Source organism: Pocillopora verrucosa, chromosome 4 (genome assembly GCF_036669915.1).
Source record: "Pocillopora verrucosa isolate sample1 chromosome 4, ASM3666991v2, whole genome shotgun sequence".
NCBI classification, from domain to species: Eukaryota; Metazoa; Cnidaria; class Anthozoa; order Scleractinia; family Pocilloporidae; genus Pocillopora; species Pocillopora verrucosa.
Window position 1 is genome coordinate 5,555,893 of NC_089315.1, and position 13,228 is coordinate 5,569,120.

The following is a 13,228-nucleotide window of genomic DNA, read 5'->3' on the forward strand; positions in this document are numbered from 1 at the left end:
TTTGGTCTCACCCCAAGGCTGTCGATTAAATTCTTCACGATTTACATGCATGATGAAGACTCCTGTTGGATCGAATCTTAGAAATTTAATTGAACTTACTCCTAACCCGATTAAAAGCTACACACCAAGGGCTCGCTTCGTGAATTTTTGCTTGCTAAATGCTCGTTCAATTAACAACAAGACTACTATCATCAAGGACTTTGTCGTCGAAAATAATATTGATCTTCTTGGCTTGACAGAAACATGGCTTCAATCAGATGCTGACAATGAATTAATTATTCGTGATTTATGTCCTTCAGGTTATTCATTTCATCATGTTCCTAGACCTGGTTCTACTCGTGGAGGAGGAGTTGGCTTGTTATTTCGATCATCTTTCAACTTAAAGTTGCAGCCGCTCAAGAAGTTTTTGTCCTTTGAATATATGGATTTGTTATTGTCAAGTACAGTCGGTTTAAAACTCAGAGTTATTATTGTTTATCGCCCACCTCCCTCGACCTTGAATGGTTTAACACCCTCATTGTTCCTTGATGAGTTTTCTACGTTCCTGGAGCACTATATCGCTGATCCTGGTGGAATATTATTAGTTGGTGATTTTAATATACATGTTAACACCTGTTCTTCCCAACACTCAACTGAATTTCTTCAATTGTTGGATTCTTTCAATCTTACTCAACATACACATGGCTCAACGCATAAAGATCGACACACCTTAGATCTTGTGATTACAAGATCTGATGATAGTATTGTTTCAAATTTAACAATTGGTTCTCCTTTTGTCATCTCTGATCATGCTGCTGTTCACTTCCAGCTCTCGCTTAATAAGCCGCCGCTCGACAAGAAGATTATTTCATTCAGAAAGCTTCGATCTATTGATTTTGATAATTTCTGTGCTGATGTTATGAATTCGAGCCTTCCTGATCTTTTTGCCTCGTCATCGTCATCCTTGGATTATTTGATTGATCAATATAACAGAGTCCTTACTACCATACTTGAGACTCATGCTCCACTGCAAAAAAGTTAGTTACTTTGCGTCCCGCTGCACCTTGGTATTCTGAGGAGATAAATAATTTAAAGAGATCCCGTAGAAAACTTGAACGACGCTGGCGAATGACAAAACTTCCTTCTGATCGTAAGTTGTTTATTGAGGGATGTGATGCTGTCAACAACTTAATTCGTGATTCCAAGAAGAATTATTTCGCATCATTAATCAATGAGAATCAGTCAAATTATAAACAGCTTTTTAAGATAATTGATAAGCTACTACAAAGGAAAACAGATATTCAATATCCCCCCTGCAAATCGCCCACTGATCTTGCTAACAAGTTTATTAAGTACTTCACTACAAAGATAGATAGAATACGGGGTCATATAACGACTGCTGCTTTCCCTCATCGAGATACAGTTGCTGTTGTTGACAACGCCTGTCCATATTCTTTTGATATTTTCAAAATGGTAACAGCGGATGAAGTTCATACATGTATCATGAATCTGGCTGCTAAGTCATGTGCTCTTGATCCTCTTCCTGGTTATGTTACAAGAAATGCACTTAGTGTTCTGTTGCCTTTCATTTCCAAAATCATAAATATCTCATTGGAATCTGGTCAGATGCCTTCGCAACTCAAGGTTGCAATGTTACGCCCGCTCCTCAAGAAATCTTCTTTGGATCATACTCAATTCTGCAATTATCGTCCGGTATCGAATCTTTCATTTATTAGCAAAGCAATTGAAAAATTGGTAGCTAATCAACTTATCTCCTACATTAACGATTATGAGTTAAATGAGACATTCCAGTCGGCGTACAAGAAATATCACAGTGCTGAAACTGCACTTATTCGTGTTCACAATGATATTCTTTCTGCCATTGATAATCGTCGAATCGTAATTTTGCTGTTGTTAGACCTTTCCGCTGCCTTCGATACAGTCGATCATACCATCCTCCTCTCTCGTTTACGTGTACGGTTTGGGATAGCTGGGAAGCCTCTATTATGGTTGCAATCTTATTTATCGAATCGCACGCAATATGTCTCCGTTGATGGTGGTACTTCGACGAAACATGACCTTAAATGTGGAGTGCCACAAGGATCTGTCTTGGGACCCATTTTGTATTTGCTTTATACTTCACCGCTTTCAGATATCGTAAAGAAATTTAACCTGAGCTATCATTTTTATGCTGACGACTCACAGCTTTACTTGTCTTTCCAACCAACCGTAGTGGGTGATAGGGATCTAGCGGTTTCTAGCATCGAGAGCTGTGTGGATGAAATCAGTCATTGGATGATGGTTAATCGTCTTAAATTAAATAAAGACAAAACTGAATTATTGGTAATTTCCGCTAAACATCTTCCAAGACCACTCCTTCACGAAATTTCAGTTGCTGGTGAGACTATTCCTTCCGTGCAAAAGGCGAGGAATATCGGCACTATGTTCGACAGCCATTTTTGCTTTAAGGATCATATTACTGACATTTGTAAATCTTCATTTTATCATTTGCGAAATATTAGCTATATCAGGAAATATCTTTCAGCGACCACTACTGAATTGCTGGTTCATATGTTTGTATCTTCGAAGCTGGATTACTGTAATTCCCTTTTGTATGGCCTACCAGCCTACGCTATAAAAAGGCTACAACACGTCCAGAATGCCGCGGCGCGCCTCGTCACACTTACAAAAAAGCATGATCACATTACGCCTGTTCTTTTCAATCTTCATTGGCTTCCCGTTAACCAACGTATTATTTTTAAGATTTTACTTATAACCTACAAGGCACTTAACAACCTGGCACCGTCGTACATTTGTGATCTGCTTACATCTTACACCCCATCGCGTCAACTACGCTCATCATTCAAGCACCTTCTGGCTTCTCCATCCTATAACTTGAAAACATATGGCGCAAGATCCTTTTCTGTAGCAGCACCATCATTATGGAATGCTTTGCCAAGTGAAATTAGAAATGCTCAGTCTGTGTCTGTTTTTAAACGTAGATTAAAAACTTTACTCTTTAGAAAAGCCTTTTATAATTAATATTAGCTGTCTTAAGTGTTAATGTTTAAGTTTTTTTCTTGTAGGCGCCTTTGAACAGTAGGATACTGGCGCGGTATAAATCTTTTTTTTATTATTATTATTATTTTATTAAAGTTTGAGGAAAATTAACTCTAGAGTATTGTCTAGGAAAACCTTGGACGATTATTGTGATTTCTACTGTAGTTTCAGTAGTTTTTAACTAAGTGTCTTTTGTATTTTTGGTACTATCTTTTATATATTTCAATAATTTCTTATTTCTTGGTTTTAAAGTCTTAATCAGCAGGACCCCGTTGATAACAGTACTTTTGTAATGAAGGATTATCCTAGAAAAGAATTTCTATTATTATTATAATTGCTATTATTATCATTACTGTCCCCGTCTCTCATCTACTTAAATCCTCTGGTCACTTAAGTATTTTAGGCTATCATCAGTGATACAAAGGAGCGAAAAACTCATGAAGCTATTTCTGACGCTATCACGAACTCGTTACCTGTTCTTTAAAAGGTTCAAAAACCTCATAATGCCTTGAGTACCCGAAGTTTAAAACCGATATAAGCTACTCTACAAGGAAAAAGAAATTACGAAGTTACAAAGCTTCATATTTTCCTGACTGAATTTTTACAATTTCTGTACAACGTTAGGAGCCCATTAATGGGCTCCTGACAACTTAAATCATTATATGAAAACTAACATCAGAAATTCAAAAAAAGCAATAATAAACGAATATGTCATCTCGAGCTAGGTTTTTATATAAAAAATTAGCCCTTCATTCAAATATTTGGGTTAGATGTTTAATCTAAACTATCAAATTAAACACTAAAACAAGGTAATTTGGAAAAAAAAATTAAATTCAATTCTATCTGAAAAGCTGCATTACATTTCATTTGTAATAAAATAACCCCGACACAAACAAAATTGTTTTTGTTTTTGTTCTTTGTTTTCAACTGTCACACCTTTTTTGATATATGCGATGTGCGCAGCATAAGGATTGATTGCTTGCCATTTGTTATTACTGCCTCCCCAGCCATAATGCAGATAGAACTCGTACTTGTACACTTTCCTCCTGCTGCAACATCGACAACGACGAACATTTCTATATCATGCTTTGTATTTCCTACCGACAGCAGAATGACCGCCTCCCGGTTCGAGGTGAAAGCTCATTACTACCGGATAACCAACTTTCATGAAACTTTGGGCAGCTCGGAATTTAATCCAATACCTAGTGTTAGTTCGAATAACGTCACCTCCTTTTTTACGAGACTTAATGAGGTAACAAAGCGCTACTGCCCTGGACTCCTGGCGAGCTTTGAACCGGGACTGGATTCGATGATGCCATTCATACCAATTTGCGCCTTCACCGTTCCTGCAGATAGTTCCAAGCGTCGATCGAATATACCTTCTACAAAACGTCTTACGCTGTAGGACATCAACTTTGGCGATTCCATCCTCTTATCGCCGTATATGTTGCCACTGACTATTGAGGTCTTATGGCGGTTGGATCCAAGGCCGAAAGATGAAAATTGGCTTGCTCATTGAAACCTAATGCTGTGTTTCCATGGTAGTCCTATATGTACAAATAAAACTTGTTCAGATACATCTAGGCCTTTTTTTTTATATACGATTTACAATTAAACGATGAAAGAAACTATTGAGTGTGGCATTGTCAATCCATCGAAGAACCCGCGTTTAATGGATTGAAGCATTTTTAGCTGCAGTACTTTAAGGTGATACGCTTAAATTCTCCAGCATTGTTTTATTCACACTCTCCTGTTTAATTTTCGTGCGCTGTTATGGCCAAAATTAGCATGCGCTCTTTTCTAGAGAGATCGAACAGGACTTATCCATTGGTTAGGAGAAGCAAAGAAAACAATAAATTCCGAGCTTAAAATTTCCATGTTTATTATACCTTATTAAAAATATCTAAAACAGTTTCAAGCAGATTCATTTTTCTCTAGAGAAAACTAGCCTCATTTCCTGCTCCCGACGAAAATTACTATTAGCCGCACTCGAGGCGTTGGTAGTAAAGTAGACAACTTTCCAAACTATTCTCCTTAATTCAGAGGATGTTCCGTTCTCTAATCTTCTTGAAATCCGCCTTTCTTTTACATATTTCATTTTATTTTATTAATAAAAAGAGGTACGAAGAGCATTGAGGCTATCAAGCTGTCTATGAAGCTTTCTGTGAAACGCATGGGATATAGATAAATCATATCACCAGTATCTTCACTACAGAACGAACATGTAAAAGAAAAAACGTTAGTGGCTCTTTGTTGATTGATACACATACTTACTTTACTTCAACTCTAAATACTATCCCAAAAGATTCTCGCAGTCGTGCGTATTTTTCATGTTGAATAGCAATTTGCGAGGGAAAAAAATCCATGTTAAAGCTGAAGTTTTCGATTTGATGACAAATGTTTCATCAACTCATATTTCTCTTAGATAAACGCTGTATCTATCACAGGCACCAAATAAGACTACAGTGTTACGCACACATATCAGAAAAACTCATACCAAAGTATTGTTCCAACTCAGCTCAATGATTAATTTTGGAGATCGGCAGATGATGACAACAAAAACCTGCACTTGATCTCATTGGGTGGACAAAAGTGGAAACAGATAGCCAATTGTAGAACGCTATTTTATAAGCGCTGCTTATAAAAGACTTTTTGATTGAAGCAATAGTATAAGTACAGTGTAAGTAATCGAATAAAGAGATGAGTGGACTTCGATGTAATAGGTAACATTAAACAAAACAACCATTAAAAAAAAAAAAGCAAGTAAGTAAAAAACATATTGGTAAACTTACTACCAATTCTGACACCAGAAAAACTCTTGAGCAACTCCTACCAGAGGATTTCGGTGACGTATCGCCGATCCGAACAACAACGGATCAATGAAGTTACGAGCGTTAATTTACAGAGAGAAATGTGCATCAAGAAACGTGTTTTCAACAGGTTCTTCATCCTTATTGCTGATTCCGTCCTTTTGTGTTGAAACAAATGGGAAGATTAGCTTCCCTATTTGGCTTGTGAGTTTCTTTTTATGTCCGAATTCTCGAGTATTAAACAATAACTTGATATGAAAAATACAGAAAGACTTCATTGTTACGATCAGATCCGGCTTCTTTCAGTTGACTTGAAATCGCTGGGAGATGAAAGAGTGCGGCAAAATAAGCTGGCAGTTATTAAATTGTGGTAAACCAAGCTGAAAGTAGTGTTTCCTTTTCTTTATCTTAGAGCAAAAATAACAAAAAATTTGGAAAAAATCTTATTATGATAGATAAAAATTCCGCATCAGTTTTTTATAGCAACAGTTCCAAGAAAACGTTTTAATCAGGAAGGAGGAATTGAAGGAAAACGAAGCAAAGATAAAGTTAGTCCTTGTTTGCAAAACGACAATGACTTCGTTAAAAAACTAGTCAGCGTTTTACTAAGTTAGACAGGATTGAAATTGTTTCGCTTTATTGCAGAAATTTTATGATGCACGTTCAATACGTGTAGTGATATAGTCATTAAAATTATCAGGAAGCCATTTTATAACTATAAAACTGGCGAAGGGTAAACGTGAGATTAGCTGCCAGAAAATCTAACTGAATGCTTCAGCTCCTCAAACTCCTATTAGCAGTTTCCAAGGGAGTGACTCATTGCTCAGTAATGATGAAAGTTACTTTGTTTTCGTTCCACCCTCAACAAACACAGTCATAAAAATGTTAATACCTTCAGCCCATTAGACTATAAAAGTAAATGCTAGAGACGAACGTTAGTGGGGCGGAACGAGTGCGAGGAGTGGTGTTTCTTCGTTCGGTCTTTTACGAAATGTTTAAATTTTCAAATCTGCGCTGCAGCTTTTCTGTTCTCCTTAATTCAAATGATGTTCCGTTCTCAAATCTTCCTGAAATCCGCCTTTCTTTTACATATTTCATTTTATTTTACTAATAAAAAGAGGCACGAAGAGCCCCTAAGCTATCAAGCTGTCTATGAAGCTATCATGAACTCGTTACATGTTCTTTTAAATTTTAACACCTCGCGATACCATTGGCATACCACGCTAAGGCTGTAACAGTTAAGGATGTTCCGTTCTCCAATTTTCTTGAAATCCGCCTCCATTTATCATATTTCTTTTTATTTTGTTATAAGAAAGGAGAGGTACGAGGAGCCTTGAGGCTATCAAGCAATCTATGAAGCTATAATGAACTCGTTACGTGTTCTCTTCAGTTTTAATACCTCCGCATGGAAACACAGTGAGCCTCTAATATAAACAAAAAATAGAGTTGCAGTACTTTTGTTGAAGTTGTTTTCTTTGTTTTTTACATCTTGATCAAATCGTTAAAAATCTATTATTTATGGAGAGTGCTCATTATTCCTTTGACTATTATTACTTAAAATTAAAGTGCAACCCTGAGCGATATCATGATGCATGCTTCAAGTACTGCATTCTTTTTCGGAAGGAAAGAATGGTTAAATCCGATGTAAGAGTTAGGAGCCAATTTTGATTACAAAAAGGTTGCAATATAAGAATTTGTAGTTTTTTTTTCCAAATTACAATTATTTATGTTCCCTAGCTTATTTGTTTCGATATCTAGAATGCAAGGTCTAGTTATCCCGAGAAAAATTGATTAAAAAAATTAAAGAGAAAAACAACAGGTATTCGGCCTTAAGATCTAAACGCTCGACCGTCTATCCTATTATCTAATCAAAAAGCAAATAATAAAGCAAATATTTATAACGTGCCCATATGTTTCATTCCAAATTTCCTGTTACAAAAAACAAACAAAAAAAGTATAACAAAACAAGAAAAAACAATTAGATTAAGCTTAAAAAGCCCTACAACAAAACTTAACATCGGCGAAACCCTTTATTTGAAACTTTGTTTTGAACTGTCCTTTACTTTGCAATATATGCAACGTGGGCACCGTAAGGATTTATTGCTTGCCATTTGTTGTTATTGCCTCCCCAGCCATAACGCAGATAGAACTCGTATTTGCTCTCTTTCTCCCACCGACAGTTTCTTCTTGTTCGTCTGCCCATCCACCATCCAGTCGTCCTAGTTCGACACCGACGAACTTTTTTGTACCCTTCTTTATATTTCGTGGCGACGGCTGCGTGGCCACTTTTGGATTCCACGTAAAAGCTCATCACAACAGGATAACCGATCTTAATGCAAGTCTGCGCAGCTTTCCATCGAATCCAAGACCTGTCACCTCGTCCAACGAAGCCTCTCCTTTTACGAGACTCTAGGTAGCTGGATGCTCTTGCTTTGGACCCTTGTCGAGCTTGGAACCAGGACTGGATGCGATGATGGCTGTTCACATATGTAGCGCCTTCACCATTCTCGCAGAAAGTTCCGAGCGTCCGTCGAATGCTCTCTACAAACTGTTCTACGCGATAAGTCATGTCCTTAGGTAATTCCGTAGTCTTATCTCTGTATATGTTTCCACTGAATATCGAGTTTACATATCGGTCTGATCCAAGGCTGTCGTAGTAACGAAAGATTTGAGCCCAGGCCACGGGACTGCATCCACTCACACAGCCACAACAGTCGTGTTGGTCATAGTCTGGCAACTCATCCTCGTGGGGAATGACTACGGTACTCACCCAACCTGAGCCACTAGGTTTCCACGCACTACGCCTATGCCGTTTGGAATGTAAATCCACAAAAAAGTGTTTCCTGACCACTTCACCATTGCGTTCTTTGATTTCAACAACAAAACCAATTTCTTTCCACTGTAAAGTATTTCCCACAAAGGTTCGATTCTCGTGCACCTCAAGATTTAGGTACAATAGATGATTTGGTGTTTCCTTTATTGCAGATGGATTGATGTTCGTGCTCCCGTCCGGCTTACACGCGTCGATAAGCACTTTACAAAGCCTTTCTTGCCATTTTGGTTGTGAACCAGCCGGCAGGTCTGACTTGCCAATGTTAGTTGCGTGCAAATGAACAGATTGGAAGCGTTCACCAAGTGCGATTCTAACTAACGATTTCGGCGATAGGCCTTCCTCGGCAAAAACTTGATCTTCCTTCACATTTCCTTCTTTGTAATGAACAGAGGTCGTGGCCCAGTCTGACATTGATCGCCCCTCTGCTGCTCGCTCTTGCCATAAGCTCTTTAGCCTATCGAGGCTTCTGTTAACCATTTGGTCCAGCTCACGCCAATTCCTTATCTGTTTGAGACAGAAAAATAACAAATTTTATTTCACGTGGAAAAGCCAAGAACCAAGGGTTTGCATTTAATTCATTCTATCCCACCATTTTGAAACTTGAAAGCCGTTACTTGTGACAAAGCTCCTCCCTGCTCCATCGATCGATGAGCAGCTTGACTTCCGGCGATGATTACTTCCGTTAAGGTTATTGGCACGTCAGTCACTACTACCAGAAACAGCCCATCTCAGGACTACTCCAAACCAAACGATCAGACTACTCGATGGAACGTTATTTACTGGGTGGAGTGCAATTTGTATGGGTGATCACATGATTTCCAGTGCAATTTGTATGGGTGATCACATGATTTCCAGTGCAATTTGGGATAAATTGGCACGAGTGACATATTTCAAAGGTTAACCAAGTAACACAGACCTATAGGGTGAGTGCTATTTGTTGTCTTCGAAAAATTTACCAGTGCCGATTTATCCCAAATTGCTTGAGAAACATCGCGTGATTACTTGTTAATAATATACATGTGAAACTATTACTCTGTTTTCCTCTTTCAGTAGTTCTTTTTATTATGTGTCATGGTCAACAGGTTCGGCTGCTTGCCTTTGCCTTCTTGCTGGAGTAGTCTAGCTTTTCCCTCTAGGAATTTGGTTCATACTTTTAAACTCTCCGTCACGAATAATCAGGCGTTTGTACTCTTTCTCTGATAGGAATTGATAAAAAACAATAACCAGTACACGGAAGGTATCACGCACTTAATATTCTTTGTCTTTTTAACGAGCTTTTGAGTAAAACTCCTCGAGAAGTTCGTTCATGGCCTACGAAACATACTTTTCAATACCCAACACTTCCAGCCTTTTCGCCAGTTTATTGATCCAGTACTGAGCTGGTTTGCGAAAAATTGGAAACGTTGTCTTACATTTTACTGCAATTTGAATGGTTCCTTTAAACAAGCCTTCAAATCTGATTGGTTGTTGTGTTATAGTAAAGCTTTCTCATCGGCTGGGCAAAAGATATGGTGCGATTCGTCGATAAATCACACTGATCATTGAGAGCCAATCAGATTGCAAGGACAAATAGTGATTTAAAAATTGATGTATTAAAGGAAATATTCTTTCCTACTCTAATTACGCACACGCAACTTTCGACATTGTTGATCGTAACATTACGCAGGAAGAATTTTACTTATGGACCTAGTATTTATATATATTCCTGTAGAGTCTCTGTTGGCTGTGGTAGAACGGCGGAACCAGATATTCATAATGTACTGGTTATTGTGTTATGCGCAATCAAATACCGAGCAAAGCTATCGTCTACGTAAATAATTTAATAAAACAAAAACAAAAAGAGAAAAAGAAAAATAAAGACTAGAGGAAAAAAAAAACAAGAAAATAACTAAATCATAATGCAAAGATACTTCTTATAGACAGAAAGGATTATTAATGGTTAAAGTGATAAATTTGCAAATTACTTATGCCATAGAATTTGTGTCCTGGTTCCTACAAACATTTTTGATATTAAACATCATTAAAGTCTTATCATCTACCTGTGGAACATTATTTGTCCAGTTATAAGTTGCTGCAACGAACGTTCCATTGTAATTTGTACAAGCTGTCAATCCCAATGGTGATAGCCGATAAAACTTCTCACACTGCTCGCCGTTATCTTCAGCTCGTCGCACAAGCACATCAGTGGGTCTTGGATCCGGGCCACTCTCCACTTTTCGGTAATCTCCAGTTTGGCTTCCGGAAGCTAAAACGACATAGTCACTTCCCATGTCAACCTCGTAATAGGCAATGAAGTTTGGATCAAGATCGAGTCGGTAAATGGGACGAGTAGGGCCCAGGTCATCAGAAATATTGACTCGGTTGAGGTCTGCGAAGTCTGGATCGGCATCAGTCAACTCCATGATGGTGTCTAGGACCTCAAAGGGTAGCTCTAAGGCGTGTGGCCTGGATGCCAAGATGATCAAGGAGATCACAAAAAGAAAAGCTTGTTGCTTTTTTGCCATTGTTTTCACGAAGCCCAGCAATTATCCTTTAAGGAATAAAAGCAAAACCACATAAATGAACGAATAGATAGATAATAAATAAGTGAATAGGTGAAAAAAAATCCTATAAAGAAAGACAGTAAATAAATCAGTGAATGATTGAGGCGAGGAAAGAAATTGAGATGCAAGAATGAATGAAAAATATAAAATGAATAGAGAGATAAATGGAAAATGCTGTGTGATGATTGACTGTAAAAGGGAGTTCTAACGTTAAATATTTATACAAAAGCGTAAATTGATCAACGTACGTAATTGGGTTCATATTCCCTCGAGGTAAGGAAGCTAAAAGTTCTTCTTCGAGTGCGTTGTCTATGATTGTATTATTTGCAAAAAACTCAAAACGTACCTCAAATCTCCCTCTTAACCAGTTAAATATCCTGATGTCCAGCAGAAGCAAGGCAGTGACTTCTCGCAGATCTAATCTGGTCTATGTGGATAAGGCCAGGTGCTCTACTTTATAGCTGCCATCGCACAAAAATAGAGTCGAATTATCCAATGTGTTCCTGTTTTCTCTCTTATTATCTTTTGTGTTGAAGCAAAAGGAAAGATATGTAACGGAAACAGTTTACATTAGTTTCCATTCATCATTGAATGCACGCCAACCATAAAAAATACGTTACAATGCATATGATTGATGAAGGAAGGCTACTTCGATGGTGAAAAATGAAATACCACAGTGAAATGAAGAGTTTGTCTTTAGTGGCAAAACGAGCCAAAAGTGTGGTTTCGTTTAAACTTTTCTTTGAGTAAGTAACTTGCAGCGGAATTCAGACAGATTTCGAGTCGCGACTAAAATGGGTGATTTTCATTCGAGGTCGGCTAGGCTAAAGTTGCAAAGAAAAGGTCCTGTTTCCAAAGTTTCCATTTGCTATTGAATGTACGCCAACCATAAAAAATGACTGTTTAAAAAAAGCTACTTCAGCTTCCTTCTGTCGATGGTGAAAAATGAAATACCACAGTGAAATGAGTAGTTTGTGATTATTGGCAAAACGACCTAAAAGTGTGTTATAAACCCCTCTTTGAGTAAGTAACTTGTGGCGGAATTCAGACAAATTTCGAGTCAGGACTGAAATAGAAGATTTTCATTCTGGGTCGGCTGGGCTAAAGTTGCAAAGAAAAGGTTTCCTAAGTTGGAATTTGATCTTAAACAAGAATTATTAGGTTCCAGTAAAATTCAGTCAATGGAAAATGAAAGAGTCATGACCGATGAAGTGGTTATTTCAATACAAGGAGAAGGCAAACGTCACGCCTGACGAAACCTTTCCTCAGGAAATAAGCGCTATTAAAAGCCACGCCGAAGAACAATACGTTAGCGCCCTAGTGCGCTTCCATCAGCGTAGACTTGTTAGTCACAAGAACAAACTTGAAAAGGCTAATATTGCCAAGTCTCGATCGCAATACAATGTAAATACACGTGAAAGATCACGTTCGCCCTTGAGGAACACTGTAAATGCTGATGTCGACAGGATAGACAAAATAGAAAATCAGCTTTCAGAGCTGAAAGATCTTATATGTACACGCTTTCAGAGTGATAATAAACATGTTGAAAAGTACAACAGTGTCATCTCTGAAAAATCAGTCGCCAAACCCACTGCAGCAAAAAGGCTATCCAAGAATAATAAACGCAAAAAGCGTAGAAAAAATACACTACACAAGCGAGTGACTACAGAAAGGGAGAAAAATGAAAAATACCTTAAAAACCTTTCAGATAATACATTAACTGATCACCAAGTCACCGTGTTAGCAAAAGGGCTTAAATTTATTGAAACACCCGTGACAAATGAAAATAAGATCAGGCAACAATTGTTGCGTGACTTGGAACAATTCGCTAGGCAAATGAGACTTAGATATATATTCCACGGGAATGACAAGGAACCACATCCTTTCCACGTCAAATCAAACTGGATATCACCAGTACAACCTTCTATTGCCCTTGAACGCTACTTCGAAAATATCAAGTCAAGCCTTGCTGAAATAGAAATAACAAAGCCAAAACACAACCT

General features: G+C 37.8%; 1 protein-coding gene across 1 annotated transcript; it reads right to left on the reverse strand.

The window, feature by feature from the left end:
* Nucleotides 1-6,563: 6,563 nt before the first annotated feature.
* LOC131794727 (uncharacterized) lies at nt 6,564-11,698 on the reverse strand. Its single transcript, XM_059112274.2, has 3 exons — nt 11,572-11,698; nt 10,722-11,212; nt 6,564-9,186 (listed from the first exon to the last, which is right to left on the reverse strand). The coding sequence occupies exons 2-3, from the start codon at nt 11,184-11,186 to the stop codon at nt 7,909-7,911; spliced, it is 1,743 nt and encodes a 580-aa protein (XP_058968257.2). The 5' UTR covers nt 11,187-11,212; nt 11,572-11,698; the 3' UTR covers nt 6,564-7,908.
* Nucleotides 11,699-13,228: the final 1,530 nt, after the last annotated feature.